The 21,866-nt window shown below is 44.4% G+C and overlaps 1 protein-coding gene across 1 annotated transcript in view; it reads left to right on the top strand.

Annotated features, from left to right (window-relative positions):
- map7d2b (MAP7 domain containing 2b) overlaps positions 1 to 21,866 on the top strand; it is a 213,915-nt gene that overhangs the window by 144,990 nt on the left and 47,059 nt on the right. The window contains exons 9-10 of the mRNA XM_078559598.1: positions 8,204 to 8,328; positions 19,823 to 20,100. Coding sequence (XP_078415724.1) covers positions 8,204 to 8,328; positions 19,823 to 20,100 — 403 coding nt within the window. The remainder of the gene's footprint in view (positions 1 to 8,203; positions 8,329 to 19,822; positions 20,101 to 21,866) is intronic.

Here is a 21,866-nt window from a genome sequence, read left to right as displayed (position 1 = left end):
ACCTTTGGCAACCTCTCACCTTCAAAGTCAATGGAATCCTTTTTCAAATTGTAGTTGCTGTTGTAAAATAGGAAGCACAGTTGACAATTTGTGCACAGCAAGATCCCACAAACAGCATTGGGATCTGACCAGATAATCTAACTTTTAGCGATATTAGTAGAAATTGGCTCAGGATAACTCCCCTGCTCTTCTTCAAAAGGGATTTTTACATCAACTTGAGAGGGCAGACAGGGCCTCAGTCTCATGGGAGAGAAGGCACCTCTGACAGTGTAGCACTCTCTCTCAGTACTGGCTCTGGAGTGTCAGCCTAGAACTTATACCCAATTCTCTAGAGTGGTTCTTGAATCCATGACCTTGATGTGAAAAAAAATTACTTTGTATATAGCTTATGCAATAAATTTCACTTACAGTAAATTCAGTTGTATAAATTTACATTTATATACATGTTAAAAAGCAATCCTAATATCCTTACCATGGAAGTGAATCTAATAAAATTCCTGATATAATGAAATCACTACCCACTTAAGTAGGAAGTCTGAAGCAGGCTACAAAGCAACAAAGTGACTGGAGTAATAAAACAAAAAGTGCTGGAAAAACTCAGCAGGTCTGCTGGCACTTGTGGAAAGAGAGAAACAGGGCAGGACTTTCCTATCAGCGAGCGGGGGGGGGGGGCGGGGCCCGCTTGCCGACGTGTAAAATGACACGGGATGGCGTCGGGCGGGACTCCCAATGTCACCGTGCCCCGTTTCAATTGAGGCCATTGGCAGAGTCATTAAACTAATTAATGGACCTCCCCGTCCAACCTTGGTTGACGGGCTGACCGGGAGCCCAGGCGGGCTTCAAAAAAAGCATTAAACTTCATCCACGGGCGGGATGAGGTTTCATGTAGGTTTTAAAAAATGTAATTAAAGTTTTTTAAAAAGTTATGGACATGTCTCAACTCATGTGACAGTATCTCATGAGGGGACATGTCAGGGAATTTTTTTTTAAAATATTTTTTATTGTAGAGCCGATCTCCCTGAGGCAGCACTTAGCCTCAGGGAGATGAGTGCGCTCTTTCATGCGCACACGCGAAAGAGCGCACTCTCGGGTTTAGGGATTTCCTCCTCCCCTGCCCGCATAGGGAGCGCATAGCGCTTCCGTGCGGACATCACGCTGGGCGGGCCTTAATTGGCCCGCACACGTAAAATGGCGGCGCGCCCCCGATCGGGGGTGCCGATCAGAGGCAAACCTCTGGTGCACCCGCACTTCAACTTCCCCTGACAGGGGGAGAATCCTGCCCACAGAGTTAACGTTTCCAGTCCAATATGACTCTTCTTCGGAACTGAAGTGAGATAGAAATATGATGGGTTTTATGCTGTTGATAAAGAGGGGAGAGTCAGGTGGAGCAAAAAGGGAAGGTAATGGATAGGTTAGAGGGCAGGGGAGATTAAATGACAAAAATGTCATGGAACAAAAGGGAATGGGAGTGGGAATGGTAGTAGTAAAGGAACAAAGCATTGGTCCAGAGAATGTGTTAATAGTAGCATGAAGGTTAGTGTTGTCTGAAAGCAAAACATGAGAACAAGATACAGACTGGCACTGGGGGGATAAAATACAAAATGGAGGACAGATTCATGGTCTGAGGTTGTTGAACTAACTGAAAAGTGACTGGGGCAAACTGAAAGAGGCAAGGAAGGGCTGGAGACAGATAAAGAGAGAGCGAGCTGAGAGTTTGTTGTGCTCCCAAATCTCTGGCATGCTATTGTAATAACAAAAACAAAACACAATGAAGTGGTAATATTGCAAAAACACATTATTTTTCTTTAGGGTTTGTGATCATGAAGATTGCAATTTAAAAGTATTCAAGCAAGCACTGTGAGACGAATAGGCAAGGGCGAGACTGACTCTCCTGTGTTATTGCTGTGGTCACACTGCCCTCTGTCTCTCACTGCTTGGACAGAATGGTGAGCCAGTGGAGCGAGGTGTCGTGGATGATGCTGCCAGTGTCAGGGGTCATATTGCAGTGCAATTCAAGGGAGAGGAATAAATCATGAGGATAATTCCAATTTGTTTCTTCAAAAAAGTATTGTAGCATTGCTTTGAAAAGAGAAACTTGCATTTAAGGCTAAATTCATAGTGGCCCGGACCCCTTTGTCCATGTCCTGCATTTTCCCGTGGATTGCTATCCTGCTTGCTGTAGCCAAGCGTTGAAAGCACTACTACTATATACTCACTGATGAAGCCCTCCCCTAAATAAACACACATTGTTGGCGACTGCATGGACCTCATTATATCCAGCTACATCTGGGGAGGAAAGTGTTTGTCCCCTGGAACCTATCCTAGATTTTGCAGATTCCTCCAGTGCAAACAGAATTGCAGTGCCCTCTCATTCTGCTATTTGAATATATTTGCCCCAGTAACAAGGCATCAGTAATTTACTTGCTGCATGATAGGCAGAGTACAGGCCATACTCAACCGTGCTTACAAAACCCAAAACAAAATGTCTGCTATTAGATGTGATTCTGTGATTGGACGGCACTTGCTGAACAATCATGACTGTGCTAATAGTTACGCTAACAACCAACTTAAGATAATCAGTTGAGCTCATAATGTGGCTCATCTACACTTGCTAGAAGCAAGATACATTCATAGGCAGGGACCCGTTCTCTGGAAATAAAGAAATATGTTCAAGCCTTAGGCCTTTTCTTGAATTACCCGGGAGCTTGGGGAGCCTATAGCTCCCCACTGCTTTCTCCAACACAATGCCTCAGCCTATCAAAGTTGCCTTGCCAACCTTTTCTCCTATAGTATAAATTGTTGTGATTATTTGAAATTTGACATTCTTGCATTTGCCCTGATGTGTGCAAGATGAAAGGCTTAGGTAACATGTCTGTCTTTTCAGCAGTAACCATTGAATAGTGAAAAGCCAAAGCTAAACACTTGAACCGTGAGACAGAGATTCAAATTATATTTTTAATATTGAATTTTGAAAGTAAGCAATGTCTCTTGTATGAAAACGGATAGGTAGGAGGGGGATATAATGGAGCCAGGATGATTAGAAAAGCACATCAGAAGTGAACCATTAAGAGCCACATCTTCTTTAAGTTCCACCTGCAGAGTGCAGCCATCCCCATCAGCCCCACTCCACCATATCATACCACCCAGTCCCTCCCAGCTGAAAGCAAAGAAGGAAAAGAAAGAGAAAGAAGCAGAAGAGGAGAGATAGAGAAACAAACCTCGTCCTCCTCCCCTTCTCAGGCACTCCTTCAGGGTTGAGACTGACTGGTTTCCACTGTGGTTTGATGGGCTATGTGATGTCTGATGAGTGGGGACACGTGCTGTTTGAAGGGTTGGGTAGATGGGTTGTTTGGAGTTTGCATACTCCTCTGATGCCTCGACTTCACTTCTGCACATTCCCAATAAAGCCTCTCAAAGTGTCTAGTGCATTCCCGAATGAACCTTCTCCATTTTGGTGAGTCACAAGCCAGGGACTCGCATGAGTCGGTGGGATGTTTGATCTCTGCAGGGATACTTTGAGGACATCCCTAAAGCGTTTCCATTGTCCTTCTGGGGATCTCCTGCCATGACCAAGTTCTGAGTAGAGCAGTTACTTGGGGAGTCTGGTGTCGGGAATACGAACGACATGTCCTACCCAACAGAGCTGGTTTGAGTGATTAGCATTTTGATGCTGGGCAAGATGGTTTGGGAGAGGACGCTGTTGTTGGAACTGCTTTCTTGCTACAAGATTTGGAGGCCCTCGCTGGAGAAAGAAACAGCAACATGAAGACAGCAGAGACAGGCTAGAGAATGAGCCATTGATTAGGGTATTGTTTTGCTAACCTTTGATACAGATTAGAGAATGTCCCAAAGCCAGCAGGAAGCCATTCAGCCCCTCGAGCCTGTTCAGCCATTCGGTGAGCTCGAGGCTGATCTGCAACCTAACTGCATATACCCGCCTTTGTCCCATATCCCTTAATACAGGCTTGTCCAACCTGAGCCTGCGGGCCAGATTGTGGCCCCCAAAGCCACTGTTCAGAATTCCAGTAAGAGAGGGAAGTGAAGTTGAAGATCCTGCAAGAGGCTGATCCTCCAATCACAGACCATTACTCTCCTGTGTTGGCTGTTGATAAGCTCACTCATTCATGTATCTTTCCGAAATCTACTCATTGGCTCTTTGAGTGAGAAAAAAACGGAAATGTGCCCCCATCCCACACCCCCGCCCATGCAAAAAGGTTGGAGGAGCCTGCCTTAATACCTTTGGCGAACAAAAAACCTCAGATTTAAAAGTTACAATTGATCTAGCATCAATTACCATTTACAAAATAGGTCCAAACTCCTACCATCCTTTGCATGGAGTGTTTCCTGATTTCATCTTATTCTCTTATTTTTACTCTAAACTCCCCAGTCAGCCAAAATAGTAATCTCTCGATCAATATGTCATCATTGACGGTTTCTAGATACTCCTCTGCTACCCTGCCAAGATAAAAGAGATGGAAAATAAGGCAGCATCTATTGTAAAATGCATCTCACTGTCATCTTTTTTCTGGTATTAATTCAAGGGCTGAATTTTTGCCATGGAGGTGGGAAAAGGAGCCGGGCTTGTCTTTGGGAACCCGGCACTGGTGGGAAACTGGTGAAAGTAAAGATTTTCATGTGGGTGAGCTGTTAATTGGCGTGGAGACAGGTTCCCTGTCCAATTATGGGGGCCGGTGGGCTCTTAAATCTGGAGGGCCATTCAGAAACCTTCCAGTTTCAGAGTAGAAGCTAACTGCAGTACAAGGTGAGTACGTGGGAGGACATCTCAACAAGAAGGTGTCCAGTCAGCCACTTTTTAGAAACCTTGATAGAATACAGAAAAAATACAGCCAGTGGAGGGGGGATCTCCTCTACAGGGTGGTCTTTGGCTATGTCCCCACACAAGCAGGGAGGGCCTGTAACCCGGTCAGGAGCACTGGCACCCTAGCTTGCCATTGGGTGCCTGCCTTCAGGCATTTGATTAGCCCCTTTTCACATCGGAAAACTGGAGAACAACTGGAAAACTCCCACTCTGCCTCCATGACTTACCTTCAACACCATCTCAATGGGTCTGTTTGCCTGCCCTGCCTCATGGGAGTGGCTGGTCTTTCTGGGCTCCAAACTCACCTCTCTTAAAATGGCCAGTGCTCGGAATGGCGTTCTGAGATTGGTACACCAGTATTTTCAGACCACCCCCCTCCCCCTGACCCCACTCCATTCCTGACCTGGAGGGGGCTCAAAAAATCTGCCCCAAGAGTCCACATTTGAGAGAGGGCCACATAGCAATTACACAACCTAGCAGAAAGAGATAATTACTGTGTTAATGAAAACAGACATTGCAGAAATGTTCAGCAGGGTCATCAACCCGACATGTAGGTGCCAGATTTGCACTAAGTGCAGTAACAGGCGTGAAAAGCGATGTTTTACCCACTGGCCACAATGACAGGTTTTCGCGCCATAATGTCCGCTTCCCACCTCATTAATTATGCAGCCACAGGAAACACGCCGTCTCGCTGCCGGGCAGCCTCTGAATCGCCCGCCACACCGTTACCTCAGTCTTCCCTCACCCCAGGGGCCATATCTAAACTGCAGCCGCACACACAGTTCTCAATGCTCGCAGCCCAGGACTGCTCCAGTGAAGATGTGGGCCTGAAAGCCAGGAAGAGTTCAGTGACTCATCACTGGAATGCCTTTTGGAGGCCGCAGTGATGTCCTCTACCCCTGCTCTGGCTGCAGGAGGTCCAGCAATCTCACCACTCCGACTTGGGAGGCGGTGACAGTGACAGTCAGTGCCAACACTGCACAGAAGAGGTTGGCCATCCAGCGCAGAAAGAGGATGAATAATCTCATCTGTGCTGCCAGGGTAAGGCAACCATCTCATCTCTCTAAACTCACACACTCACAAGCCCATCACACATTCCCTGGCATCTCACTCACTGCCAGCTCAAGGGACATCACCACTCACTCTCTCACACACACCCTCACATCTCCATCTGGCCTCATCTCCTCTGGAGACATTCTCCTCAGCCCTCACTATCTTGAGGCCACATGCACAGATCAACATGTGCCCCCACACACACCCCTGGTTACCCCTCTTCCCCAGTAAAGCCCCCGCCCTGCAGCCTCTTTCCACCCCCTTCCCCAAGCAAGCCCCAGTCCTGCAGCCATTGAAAAACCACCTTATGGTTGGTCTGGTAGGTAGAGACCTGCCCATGAGCCCCTCTAAAAGTGATGTGCTGTTGGCAAAGCCTGGCACTGATGACCACAAGTGCTGCCCGAAGCAAGGTGGGCAAACAGACCTCGAAGTCCCGAGTGAAGTGCAGCTCGCCAGGTGCACGTTGCTTACGTACAGTTGTGAAACACGTGGGTGTGCAATCACACTGACATGGCTGGATGATCCAGCATAGGGGGGGTGATTCCGGTGAGCAGGAATTATAATGAGATGCTAAAGTATTGAAATTAGGTTCCTGATATCCGATGGTGGGAAACGCAGCCCGTCATTGATTGATGGAGCAGACGATCGCAAACTGGTTTTATGACGATGTGAAACCGATTTTTGCCATGTCCTGATATTTTCTGCTCCCGCCCACCATGACGTCCACCGCCAGTGGGAGCGGAAAATCCCGGCCCTTAACTCGGTTTCCCTCTCCACAGTTGCTGCCAAACCTGCTGAGTAATTCCAGCACTTTTTGTTTCTATTTCTGATTTCTGCAGCATTTTGCTTTTGTATAATTGCTACATGACAGGGTTTTCAGCAGCTTCTATTAGAAATAGTAAGTGAATATGGAAATGGAAAAAATGGTACTTCAGTCTAGGGGCTGAATTGCATCTGCAGTTGCTTGTCCAAATATCCTCTGACCTGCACCTCAGCAGAGGACCACGCGTGGTCTCCTCACCCCATGTCCCAGAACCAGAGAAGGTTGGCCCCTATTCTGATACTGTTTCTGTTCAATGTTCAATGCAATTTGAAGTCTAAATGAATCAGTTCTCGTGTATACTGCACAGTGGTGCTGGTTGATTGGTAACTATTTTTAGGTATATAATTCTTATCATTAGGAGCGGTCAGTTAGTTTCCCCAGAATTAATAAAATAATGGAAGCAGCAGTATAGGCACTTTGCTATTGTTTTAGGTGTGGTTGCTGAGAAAGAGAGACTGAACTGAAGAAAGAAGCTGTAAGTGTGTGAGAGCAGACATTTTGGAAGCATAAACTCCTGTTCAGACGTATAAACCTGGGGGAGAATTTTCTCCCCGTTGGGAGCAGGCGTGGAGCTGATCACCACCCGCGATCGGCTGTGCACCGCCATTTTACGTGGGCAGGCCAATTAAGGCCCGCCCATTGTGACGCGTACCCGGAAGCGCTCAGCGGTACCTGTGCGGGCAGGGGGTGGGGAGGAGGGAGAGTCGGGGCCTGCGCTCTTTCACGCATGCACGGAAAGAGGGCAGAAATCTCCCTGAGACACGGAGCTGCCTCCAGGAGATTAACTTCAGTTTCAAAGTTTACAATAAAAAATGTTTAAAATATCATCCCCACATGTGCCCTCATGTGATAGCGTCACATGAGCTGGGACATGTTTATCAAATGTTTAAAAAATATTTAATACACCCTTCATGAAACCGTACCCCGCCCATGCATGAGGTTTCATGAGAAATGCGAGGGCCGCCTGTGCTCTTTGCCTGTCCGCCAACCTTAAGGTTGGACAGGCAGCCCTGACAATTAGGTTAATTAATGTATTAATGGCTTTAACAGGCCTTTGACAGTTCGGCGGGCGTGCAGCCGATTCCAGTGTCCGCCCACCGAAAGAAAGAGCGGAATGGCGTGCAGTGACTCAGGATGCACGCCCAACCGCGCATCATTTTACGTGTCGGCGTGCGGGGGCCGGCCCCCACACGCCGAACAGAAGATTCTGCCCCGGTGTGTCATCTCTGCATATCTCCAAGGCGTAAAACACAACACGCTGGTCATTGAACCAATTTTCAGTCTTTGAGTTTAATTCTCCTTGCATCACCAGAATTTAACACATCCAAAGTTATGCCTAGAAAACTGGTCTGAAGGAAATTCAAGATTCCCGCAGATTACTTTTGAATTTTGGACAGAAGATACAGTAAATAACTCCAATGTGCCCATGTTAAGCTTTTTTTCTTTCAGTTTTATTAATGTTTTAACATATTTGGATTCTATATATAAACAAAAACCTTTTTTTTTAGACAGAGAAAGTGAAAAAAGATAAGAGACAGCTATCCCCTGGGCTGGTGTCAAGTGTGACGTCCACACTCCGAAGATCTCAATCTCCAGCAAACATGTCCAAGAGGTCAACTTCACCTGCAATGAAGTGAGTTGTAATGTTTATTAGCCAAAGATCAAAGTGTGACTTGGTTCAGGGAAGCATTTCCATCTCTGAGTCAGACGTTTATGGATTGGAACATAAAGATGAGCAGGATTAGACCATTTGGCCCATTGAGCCTGCTCCACCATTCAGAACAATCCTGGCTAATCTTGCGATTCAATTCCACTTTCCCGTCAACTCCCCATATCCCTCGATTCCCTGAGAGACCAAAAATCTGCCTATCCCAGCCTTAAATATATTTGTCGATGGAGCATCCACAACCCTCTGGGGTAGAGAATTCCACAGATTCACAGAATTGTTATGACTTGGAAGGAGGCTATTCAGCCTATTGTGTCTGCCCCGGCTGTGCCATTCTCCTGCCTTTTCCCCATAACCTTGCAAATTGTTTCTATTTAAATAATCATCTAATGCCCCCTTGAATGCCTCGATTGAACCTGCCTCCAGCACACTTCCAGGCAGTGCATTCCAGATTTGAACCACTCGCTGTGTGAAAAAGTTATTTCTCACGTCACATTTGCTTCTTTTTCAAAACACTTTAAATCTATGCCCTCTTGTTCTCGATTCTTTTACGAGCGGGGAACAGTTTCTCCCTATCTACTCTATCCAGCCCCATCATGATTTTAAACACCTCTGTCAAATCTCTCTTAGCCCTCTTCTCTCCAGTGAGAACAGTCCCCAGCTTCTCCAGTCTATCCTCATAACTGAAATTTCTCATCCCTGGAATCATTCTTGTGAACCTCTTCTGCACTCTCTCCAATGTGTTCATTGTTCCTATAATGTGGCACCCAGAATTGTACACAGTACTCCAGCTGAGGTCTAACCAGTGTCTAATATAAGGTCAGGATAACCTCCCTGCTCTTGTATTCTGTGCCCCTATTAATAAAGCCCAGGATACTATACGCTTAATTAACTGCTCTCTGCACCTATCCTGCCACTTCAGTGATCTATGCACATATACACCCAGGTCTTTCTGCTCCTGCACCCCTTTAAGAATTGTACCCCTTATTTTGTACTGTCTCTCCATGTTCTTTTTACCAAAATGCATCACCTCATACTTCTCCATATTGAACTTCATCTGCCACCTATCGGCCCACTCCACCAACTTGTCTATGTCCTTTTAAGTTCTATACTGCCCTCCTGGATGTTTACAATGCTTCCAAGTTTTGTATCATCTGCAAACTTTGAAATTGTCCCCTGCACACCAAGATCTAGATCATTAATATGTATCGGGAAAAGCAAGAGTCCCAATACTGACCCCTGGGGAACTCCACTACAAACCTTCCTCCAGCCCGAAAAATATCCATTGACCATTACCCTCGGTTTCCTGTTACTCAGCCAATTTTGTATCCAGGTTGCTACTGTCCCTTTTATTCCATGAGCTATAATTTTTCTCGCAAGTCTGTTGTGTAGCACTGTATCAATTGCCTTTTGAAAGTCCATATACACCACATCAACAGCATTACCCTCATCAACCCTCTGTTAGCTCTTCAAAAAACTCCAGCAAGTTAGTTAAACATGATTTCCCCCTTAGAAATCCATGTTGGCTTTCCCTAATCAACCCACATTTTTCCATTGACTACTACTTCTATCCTGAATAATTCTTTCTAGAAGCCTCTCCACCACTGAAGCTAAACTGACTGATCTGTAATTGCTGGGCTTATCCTTACTACCTTTTTTGAACAAGGGCATAATGCTTGCAATTCTCCAGTCCTCTGGCACCACTCCTGAGTCGAGGGAAGACTGAAAGATTATGGCCAGTGCCCCTGCAATTTCCACTCTCACTTCCTTCAATATTCTTGGATGCATCTCATCCAGTCCCAGTGCCTTGTCAACTTTAAGCACCGACAGCCTATTCAACACTTCCTCCTCATCAATTTTAAACCCTTGTAGTGGCAGAGTTTCCTTGTCTGTCACCGTGGTCTCGGTAGTATCTGCTTCCTTGGTAAAGACGGATACAAAGTATTCATTTAATACCTCAGCCATGCCCCCTGCCTTCATGTGTAAATCCCCTTTTTAGTCCCTAAATGGCCCTCCTCCTCCTCTTACCACCCTCTTACTATTTCTTGCCCCATTGAAGTCTGCTCCCCCCCAGTTAATGATTCTTGCTCAGGATTGCAAATTGTCCTTTTCTACCATCATCCTAAACCTTACGATACAATGATCACTGTCTCCTAAATGTCTCCCCACTGACACTGGATCTATTTGGCCCACCTCATTTCCAAGAACCAGGTCTAGCAGTGCATCCTTTCCTGTTGGACTGGACACATACTGCTGTAGAAAATTCTCCTGAAATCAATCTAGTAACACTTGCCCTTTACACTACCCTGTCACAGTCTACATTTGGGTAATTAAAGTCTCCCATTATAACTACTCTATAAAGTTTGCATCTCTCTGTAATTTCCCTGCAGATTTGCTCTTCTACGTCCTCCTCACTATTTGCCGGTCTATAGACTACACTGAGCAATGTAACTGCACCCTTTTTGTTCCTTAGCTCTAGCCAAATTGATTCTGTCCTTGAATCCTCTGGGACATCCTCTTTCTCCAGAACTGCACTGCTCTCCTTAACCAATACCGCCACCCCTCCTCCTTTCTTTCCTTTCCTATCTTTTCTGAACACCTTGTAACCAGGAATATTTAACCTTTGAGTGAAGAAATTTCTCCTGATCTCTGTCCTAAATGATTGGCCCCTTGTTCTGAGTCTGTGCCCCCATGTTCTACATCCCCCAGCCAGGGGAAACAATGTCTCAGGGTCTACCCTGTCAAACTCCTTCAGAATCTTGTATGTTTCAATGAGATCACCTCTCATTCATCTAATCTCCAAAGAACATAGACCCAATTTACTCAGTCTCTCATCATAGAACAACCCACACATCCCAAGTACCAATCTAGTGAAACTAGTCAACAAGTGTACCACCTCAATGCAAGTATATCCTTCCTTAAATATGGACACCGAAACTGCACACAGTATTCCAGATGTGGTCTCACCAAAACCCTTGTACAATTGTAGCAAGACTTTTTTTTATTCCTGTACTCCAATCCCCTTGCAATAAAGGCCAACGTGCCATTTGTCTTCCTAATTACTTGTACCCGCATGCAAACTTTGTGAGTTTCTTGTAAGAGTATATCCAAGACTCTCTCAACATCAACATTTACAGGTTTCACCCCTTTTAAAAAATATTCTGCTTTTTTTTTTGGGACCAAAATGAATAACCTCACACAATTCACACATTTTATCCCACATTATACCCCGTCTGCCATCTTGTTGCCCACACACTAAACCTGTTTATATCTCTTTGCTGCCTCTCTCTGTCCTCCTCACAGCTTACATTCCCAGCCAGCTTTGTATCATCAGCAAATTTAGATACATTATTCTCTGTCTCGTCATCTAAGACATTAATCTAGATTGTAAATGACTGAGACTCCAGCTCTGATTCTTGTGGCACTCCACTACCCACAGCTTGCCAACTTGAAAATGCCCCATTTATATCTAATCTTTGATTTCTGTCGATTAACCAATCCTCTATCCGTGCTAATATATCACCCCTCTACTCCATGAGCTCTTATCCTGCCTATTAATGTTTTGTGTGGCACCTTATCAATGCCTTTTGGAAATCCAGTATACTACATCTGCTGGATCCCCTTTTATCCTCAAAAAAATCCAGTAAGTCAGCCAAATATGATTTCTCTTTCATAAAACCATGCTGACTTTGTCTGATCATACTATGATTTTCTAAGTGGATTGTTCAGGCTTAACAAAGCACTTAGAACAGCATAATATGATCAGTAAGGATCCTTAATAATAGATTCCAGCACTTTCCGATGACTATGTAGTTCCCTGTTTTCTCTCTCCCTCCTTTATAGCAGTATTACATTTGCTAACTTTCAATTCTCTGGGTTTGTTCTATAATTAGGGAATTCTGGAAAATCAGAGCCAGCACATCCACTTTTTCTGTAGTTTTTAATTTTTAATTAATTAAAAAGACTGTTCTCTTTTAGAACCCTAGGATGTAGGCCACCAGGTCCTGGGGATTTGTCAGATTTGAATCCTTTAAATTTCACTAACACTTTTTATGAACAAGGGGCAGGAGTGGCCATTCGGCCCCTCGAGCCTACTCCACCATTTAATAAGATCATGGCTGATCTGATAGTAACCTCAAATCTGCATTATGCCTACACTCGATAACCTATCACCCCTTTGCTTACCAAGAATCTACCCACCTCTGCCTTTAAAATATTCAAAGACTCTGCTTCCACTGACATTTTTGGAAGAGAGTTCCAAAGACTCATGCCCCTCTGAGAGAAAAAAAATTGCCTCATCTCTGTTTTAAATGGGCGACCCCTTATTTTTAAAAAATGACCCCTAGTTCTAGATTCTCCCACAAGAGGAAACATCCTCTCCACATCCACCCTGTCAAGACCCCTCAGGATTTTATATGTTTCAATCATGTTGCCTCTTACTCTTCCAAACTCCAGCAGATACAAGCCTAGTCTGTCCATAAGATTCTTCCTCATAAGACTAACCACTCATTCCAGGTATTAGCCTTGTAAACCTTCTCTGAACTGCTTCCAATGCATTTACATCCTTCCTTAAATACAGAGACCAATACTGTACACAGTACTCCAGATGTAGTCTCACTAGTGCCCTGTATAACTGAAGCATAATGTCCTACTTTTGTATTCAATTCCCCTCGCAATCAATGATAACATTCAATTAGCTTTCCTAAATACTTGCTCTACCTGCATACTAACCTTTTGCACTTCCTTCACTAAGACACCCAGATCCCTCTTAGCATCTCAGAGCTCTGCAATCTCTCACCATTTAGGTAATATGCCTCTCTTTTATTCTTCTTGCCAAAATGGACAATTTCAAATTTTCCCACATTATACTCCATTTTCCAGATCTTTGCCCACTCACCTAACCTATCTATATCCTTTTGTACCCTGCCTATCAGCAAATTTAGCAACCATCCCATCCATCCCTCCATCCAAGTCATTTATATAAATTGTAAGCAGTTGCAGTGCCAGCACTGATCCCTGTGGAACACCACTCGTTACATTTTTCCAACCTGAGAAGGCCCATTTATGCCTACTCTCTTCTTCCTATTAACCAGCCAATCTTCTATCCATGCCAATATGTTAACCCTATACCATGAGCTTTTATTTTCCTCAATAACCTTTCATGTGGCCCTTTATCAAATGCCTTCTGGGAATCTAAGTGCAGTACATCCACCAGTTCCCCTTTATCCACAGCAAAGAACTCCAAAAAGTTGGTTAAACATGATTTTCCTTTCATGAAACCATGTTGACCCTGCCTAATTACCCTGAACTTATCCATAACGGCTTTAATAATAGCTTCTAACATTTTCCCTATGACAGATGTTAAGCTAACTGGCCTGTAGTTTCCTGCTTTCTATCTCCCTCCCTTTTTGAATAATGAAGTTACATTTGCTATCTTCCAATCTATTGGAACCTTTCCCGAGCCTGGGGAGTTTTGGAAAATTAAAACCAATGCATCAACTCTCTCACCAGACACTCCTTTTAAGACCCTAGGATGAAGTCCATCAGGACCCGGGCTCTTGTCAGCCCGCAGCTCCAACAGTTTACTCAGTACCACTTCTCTAGTGACTGTAATTTTCCTGACTTCCTTCCCCATTTCCATTTCCTGATTTACAGCTGCTTCTGGGATGTTACTTGTATCCTCTATAGTGAAAACTGATGCAAAATACCTGTTCAATTCATCTGCCATCTCCTTGTTTCCCATTGTCATTTCTCCAGACTCACTCCAGACCAACACTCATTTTGTCAACTCGTTTCTTTTTAAGTATTTACAGAAACTCTTACTATCTTATTATATTTCTGGCTAGCTTTCTCGCGTACTCTAATTTTTCCTTCCTTGTTAATCTCATAGTCATCCTTTGATGTTCCGTATATTCTGTCCAATCTTCTGACGTTCCACCTATCTTTGCACAATTATATACTTTTTCTTTAAGTTTGATACTATCTTTAACCTTCCTAGTTAACCACGGATGGTGTGTCCGTCCCTTGGACTTTTTCTTACTTGTTGGAATGTATCTATTCTGTGCATTCTGAAATATCCCCTTAAATATTAGCCACTGCATCTCTATTGACCTATCCTTTAACCTAATTTGCCAATTCACTTTATTTAGCTCTGCTTTCATGCCCTCATAATTTCCCTTATTTAAGTTTAAAAACAGTCTCGAACCCACTCAAAGTGTATTAAAGTTCAAGCATATTATGGTCGCTGCTACCTAGGGGTACCTTCACTCTGAGATCATTAATTAATCCCATCTCATTGCACAATACCAGGTCTAGTATAGCCTGCTCTCCGGTTGGCTCCAGAACATGCTGTTCTAAGAAACTATCCCGAAAACATTCTATAAGCTTCTCATCTAGGGTATCTTTGCCTATCTGATTTTTCCAGTCTATATGTAGATTAAAATCTCCCATGATTACCGCCGTGCCTTTCTGACAAGTTCAAATTATTTCTTCCTTTATGCTCCATTCCACCGTGTATTTACTATTTGGGAGCCTGTACAAGACTCCCACAAGTGACTTCCTGCCTTTACCATTTCTCTATTGTGCTCATACCATTCATTAACTAATAGGGCCACCCCTCCACCTTTTCCTTGCTTCCTGTCCTTCCTAAATGTCCTGTACCCTTTAATATTCAGGTCCTAATCCATGTCCTCCTGCAGCCATGTCTCTGTTATGGCTATCAAATCGTAATTATTTATTCTCAGTTCTCCTGTTTTGTTTTAATGCTTCATACATTCGGATATAGAGCCTTTAATTTTATCCTTTTATTCTTTTTATAACCTCTAGCCTCATCTGTTGATTTACTGTTAGATTTGTGCTCTCTATCCTGTCACGATCTGTTTGTCATTTCCCGTAATAACACCTCTTTTGCCTTGTCTCTGCTCTTTGATTAACCACATCTTCCCAAATTTGATCCCTTGCCCCCACTATTTAATTTAAAACCCTCTCTACTTCCCTAGTTATGCGGCTAACAAGAACACTTGTCCCAGCACAGTTCAGGTGTAAACCGTCCCAGCAGTACTTTTCCCAATACTGGTGCCCATGCCCCACGAACTGGAACCCACTTACCCCACACCAGACTTTGAGCCACGCATTCATCTCCCTAACCAGATTTGTCCTATGCCAATTTGCACGTGACTCAGGTGATAATCCAGAGATTATGACCTTTGAGGTTCTGCTTCTTTTCTCTGCTGATATGAATTACCTTAATTTCCTCATTCTTATTAGCCCTAGGCTGCCCTCTATTTCTGGTATGTAATTGAAATGACAGACACAATATTTGTTCAATGTCTCTACCATTTCCTCACTCCCCATGATAATTTTTCCTGTCTCTGCTTCTAAGGGACCAGTGTTTACTTTAGCTACTCTCTTCCTTTTCATTTACTTGTAAAAGCTCTTGCAATCTGTTATTATATTTCTAGCTGGTTTGCTCTCATTCTGTTATCAACTTTGGTTTCTAAAACACTCCTAATCCTCAGACTTGTTACTATTCTTTGCAACGTTATAAGCTTCTTCTTTTAATCTAATACTTTTTTTTATTCATTCACGGGATGTGGGCATCACTAGCTAGGCCAGCATTTATTGTCCATCCCTATTTGTCTTTGTTCAGAGGGCATTTAAGAGTCAACCACAAATCCGCCATTCTTACCTGGTCTGGAGTCACATGTAGGCCAGACCAGGTAAGAAAGGCAGATTTCCTTCCTGAAAGGGCATGAGTGAACATAGTGGGTTTTATGACAATCGGCAATAGTTTCACGGCTAGATTTTTAAAATCGAATCCAAATTTCACCATCTGGTGGTGGGATTTGAACCTGGGTCCCCAGAACATTACCCTGAGTCTCTGGAGCACGAGTCCAGTGACAATACCACTATGCCACCACTGCCCCCTATACTACCCTCAACTCCCTGAGTGAGCCACAGATGGATCTTTCTTGCTGAGATTTTTTTTAATGGAATGTATTTTTGTTGAACATTTTGAATTGTTTCTTTAAATGTTTCCCCCTGTTTATTTACAGCTATACCTTTTAGTCTATTTAGCTAACCAACCTTAGCCAGTTCCCCTTTCATATCCATGTAATTGGCCTTGTTTAAGTCTGTGATTGGAGTATGTTGCTTTCAGACTTAAAATAGAATTCAGCGGTATTATGATCACTATTTCCCACTGGATTTTTTACTATGAAATTATTATTATTAACCCTGCCTCATTGCACAATACTAGATCTACAATAGTTTTATCCCTAGTCTGTTCCACAACCTATTGCTTAAGAAACAAAAATATTCTACAAACTCATCTCCTAGACCACCTTTGCCAATTTGATTGGTCCAGTCGATATTAAGATTAAGGTTCCCACACAACTATTACATTGCCATTCAAGCCCCATCCCAGACAACCCCAATGATTGGATACAAACATTCCAATCTTGAAATCCTGACACCCAGTGGAGGCCTTGAGTCTATTGGGAGTAGAAAGATGACCCACCTCCATCCCATTGAACAAGTCCTCCCAGCCGTGGTAGCAATCTGCTCATGCGAGAAGAATCCTGGTTATAGAAACAGCCTGCAGCACAATCTGCTAGCTGGTGTCAAAGCAGTGGAAGAAAGGGGTTGCCTCATGAGCCATTAGACTTTGGAGAGAAGACAATGAGTGTTATAATGGAGAGGAAAGTTCACACACAGTTGATATGTGAAGAGGTATGCAGTATGATTTATATCCCAGAATAGATTTCCCAGATGACAAAATAGCCAGTGGAATTGTGGCCAGCCCTGATATTAATGACACTGTACAGATCTTCCTGATGCAAGCTTTTCACAAATATATCCAGTTTTATATTATTGTGGGGTGAGGCACCCACTCAGCCAGCCACTGGTTGGATTCCTGATACGTTTGCCTGACTCTTTCGCAGGTTAAGGAGCATCTTAAAGGAAGAAAAAGGAGGTAGAGAGTCAGAGAGGTTGAGAGAGGGAATTCCAGAGCTTAGGGTGCAGACAGTTGAAGGCACAGCCAGCAATAAAGGAGTGTTTCAACTCTCAACAAGCCAGAATTAAAAGAGCACTGGTATCTCAGAGGATTGTGGAGCTCCAAATGCATACAGCGATAGGGAGGGAGAATGGCATAGAGAGATTTGAAAACACGGATGAGAATTGTAAAATTATAGTGCCTGCTTAACAGGAAGCCAAATATAGTTCAGCGAGCACAGTGGGGATTGGTGAGCTGCAGAGTTTTAGATAACGTGGGAGAACAGCCAGGAGTATGTTGGAATAGACCAGTTTGGAGGTAGCAAAGGCATGGGTGAGGGTTTCAGCAGCAGATGAATGGAAGTTCTGCTGGGTGTCCGCACCATGGGTGTCAATCCAGAGGCCCATCCCGAAATAATACATCGAAAATTATGCAGAAAAGTGGCCTGTTTGTGTAGCCTTGGTACTAAATGGAAATCGGGAGATTTCCACCGCAGACCAGCCCCAGTAGAAAAAATGTCCTGGTATGGAATTTTTGCTCTGGGTGGGGTTGTTGCACAGTGATGGGATGCAGTCAGGCCTGCCAATCCTGGAAGCAGTACCTAGGCGGCCACAGGGGTGGGCGAGTGCCAGGGTGGGCTGGCTAGACGGCCTGCCTCAGTTCTCTGGGACTTAGTCCCAATTGTTTTAGAAGCTGTTGTGCTCTCTAGCCTGTGTCCCTCACACCCCAACCCCCATTCCCCCTACACAGCCCCCATGCCAATTCAATACCAACTCATGCCCCCACCCATCCCCCATCAACAGTCCTAACCCCCATTCCAACTACATCGCCACTCATGCTATATCCACCATGGGTAGACCTCAGGAGTCATATGGTGATGGAAAAAAAACTTCTAACATTTTCATACAGCTCTCACTCATACACCATTGACAGTGAAAAAAAATTCATGAAATCCATTCAAAGTTTCTAAATCTCCTGAAATAGTTAACCACTTATGAAAGCAAACAGACTTTCACTCAGACCCCACATCAAAGACCGCTAATGCTTTACTAGTCCCTTTCAAACTGTCAATCTAACTGTGAACCCTGAAACCCCTGCTGAAATTATTGTAACTTTTGAAACTCAGCCAAGCATTCATAATGACACAATAGCCCTTGGAGAAATGTCAACAAAAACCTCCTTCGAAACTACATGACCAGATGCTCATGTTTCTTTCTCACCTACACCAGATGGACTGGCAATCAAAGCAGTCCAGCAGAGGCTTTTTTTTAAAACTCTGTGACAGCTTCAGACTGCAAATGTTTAAAGAGTGAGAAATTTAAAAAGAAAAATCAGATTTTGACACTTAAATTGACCTTACCCGCCCTTTGAGTGCATTTATGTCTACTCATCTATCCGTGACTCCCATACTGCGGGTTACGGCCCTTGCAACAGCCAAAATGAGGTCTGTTTGAACTCAGCACTGCGTTCAAATGGCCTTGCTGAGATCAGGTTTCCTCCTGTGGGAATCACAGCTTGCCCTCTTCCACCTACCAGTAAAAATTGGATTTGTCAGAAATGGGGGCGCGACTTCCGCACCTGTGTCGTATTTTATATAGGTTTGTGGAGTCTTCCCGACTGTGAATATCTGGCCCCCAGTGTCTCTAGCCCCATTAATCATTTGTTGCAGTTTGAATGTCCCAAAGCACCAATCAAGTACTTTTGAAGCAAAGTTGCTGTTGAAATGTAGGAAATGCAGCTGTCACTTTACACACAGCAAGTTCCTGCAAACAGGAACGTGATAATAACCAACTAATCTGTTGGTTTGTGATATTGGTAAACATTGGTCAGGACAATGGGGAGAATTCCCTAACTCCTCTTTGAAGTAATGCCATGCAGCATTTTATATCCACCTGCGAGGGTAAGCAAATGTAGCATCTCATCTGAAAGACAGCACCTCCAATACTGAATCCCTCAGTACTGCACTGGTGTGTCAAGTTACTGGATTAAGATTTGAATCCTTCTGATTCAGGAGTGGCTACCAACTGAACCATGGCCAACAGTTACAAACAATATAAATATGTATAGATGTGAAACAAAAGTTGCCGTAGCCCCGGAGGACCAGAGACTGCCCTCTCATTAGAGAGAGAAAGACGACTGGTGGTGAGTTTAGCCCGAGGGACACTACACCTCAGGCAAGGGGCGAGGTTGAGAAGGCAGGACCCTCACGGATGACCTCAGCCAGTACGAGAATTGAACCCATATTGTTGGCATCACCCTGCATCACAAACCAGCCGCCTGAGCTAATCCACCCCCTGTACATATAGATGTACAAAACTGAAAATTACATGCTAAATTTTACAGTTTGTTTATAAAATACTTAATGGACTGAGTAAAATAGTAACGCTGGAATAGTTTGTCAAAAATATATTCAGTATGTGTTATGATTTAACAGTTCTGTGGAATTTTTGCTCATCATTCTTGCAGGGCCAGTTCAAAGATTCGAACCCGGTCTCCCAGCTCTGGCAAAGAATTCCCGCCATCTCCGACGTCCAGCAACAAGTCCTCTCCCATGAGGAGACGCCCATCTTCTAATAACATTGCAGGAAGTAAAAAAAAGAGCAAAGAGCAGGGGGATCTGGCACGGCAGAAATCGGAGGAGACCGCAGGGGGCGAGATTAAATCGCCAGAGGTAGCTGAAAGGGAGGCTCCAGTGACAACTCCAGTCAAAGAACATGAGAGGAAGAAAGCTGCTGCGGGTGAAGGTGATTACAACAACAACAACTTGCATTTATATAGCACCTTTTTAATGTAGTAAAACATCCCAGGGCCTTTGACAGGAACGTCAAATACAAATTTCACACGAGCCACATAGAGATATCAGGATCAGTGACAAAAAGCTCGATCAACAAGGTAGGTTTTAAGGAGTTCCTTAAAGTGAAGTAGAGAGACTGACAGGTTTAGGGAGGGAATTCCAGGGCTTGGGGCCCAGGCAGCTGAAGGCACAGCCGCCAATGGTGGAGCGATAGGAATCAGAGAAGGGCAAACGGCCCTGGGATTCTGAAGGACCCTAGGACTGGAACAGGTGGAGTTGTCCAATAAAAGCAAAATACTCCGGATGCTGGAAATCTGAAATAAGAACAGGAAATGTTGGAAAAACTCGGCAGGTCTGGCAGCATCTGTGCAAAGAGAGAAACAGAGTTAATGTTTTGAGTCCATATGAGTCTTCTTCAGATGCTGCCAGACCTGCTAAGTCTTCCCAGAATTTTCTGTTTTTATATTAGAGCTGTTCAGTACTACATTTCAAAAGTGAAACTTTTTCAGATGGCATTGAACTAATGGAGGAGGGACCTGTTTAATGTAGATGTGGTGCAGAATCACAGCATTGTTATGACGCAGAAGGAGGCCATTTGGCCCATCGTGTCTGCATCAGCTCTCCAAATGAGCATTATGACTCAGTGCCATTTTCTTGCCTTTTCCCCGTAGCCCTGCACATAGTTTCTATTCAAATAATCATCTAATGGCCTCTTGAATGCCTCGATGACCATAACATTGAGACTGTAGGAATGGTCTGAAAATACACAGGATTTATTCTGCTAGAGTGAAACAGTATTTAACATTGGTGTTAGGTTATGATGTCTCAACATTTGTTGTAAGAACCACAAAAGGGACAGCATCATTGCTTGCTGAACTGAATGGAACAGACTGTACTCCCTGGAGCTTAGAAGAATGAAAAGTGATCTCATTGAAACATGTACGTTTCTGAGAGGGCTTGACAGGATAGATAGTGAGAGATTGGGCAAAATCGCCCCAGATTTGCACTAAGTACGGTAGTGGGTGGATAAAACGATATTTTATCTGTTGGCCGCGATGACGGGTTTTCACGCCGTATTGTCCCAATTATTTGTGCATTTCGGGAAACACATCGTTTCCATGGTGAGCAGGCTCTCGTTCACCCCGTCAGCCATCACCTCGCCGCTTCATCACGCCCGGTGCCATATTTAAAGTCCAGCTGTGCACACGCATCTCACTGCTTCCAGCCCACAACTGCTGCAGGGAAGACAAGGCCCTGAAAGGCAATAAGTCTGCAGCGATGCATCACTGAGCACTTTTTGGATGCCGTGGAATTCAGCCAGGATGTCCTCTACCCCCGCTGTGGCCGCAGGATGGGCAGCAACGTGACCAACCAGGCTCGGTAGGCGATGGTAGCGGTGGTCAGGGCCAACGCCCTTCAAAAGAGGACAGCCACCCAGTGCCACAAGAGGATGAATGATGATCTCCGTTCCGCCAGGGTAAGTCACTCTTCTCATCACTCTCAACTCATGCACTCTCAAACCCATCACACACCCACAGGGACCTCACTCACTGCTGGTTCAAGGGACATCACCATTCGCTCTCTCATACACACCGTCATTGTCCTCATCCCGTCCATGGGATCACTCACCACCCACACAGGCCAGGCACATTTATCATCTGGCCTGGCAGGCATCCTGCTTACACTCTCTCCATCTCTATTCATACAGGACAAGCT

Source organism: Cetorhinus maximus, chromosome 16 (assembly GCF_964194155.1).
Source record: "Cetorhinus maximus chromosome 16, sCetMax3.hap1.1, whole genome shotgun sequence".
Classification (NCBI taxonomy): domain Eukaryota; kingdom Metazoa; phylum Chordata; class Chondrichthyes; order Lamniformes; family Cetorhinidae; genus Cetorhinus; species Cetorhinus maximus.
Note: the sequence above shows the minus strand (reverse complement) of the source record. Positions and strands in the feature narration are given on the sequence as shown.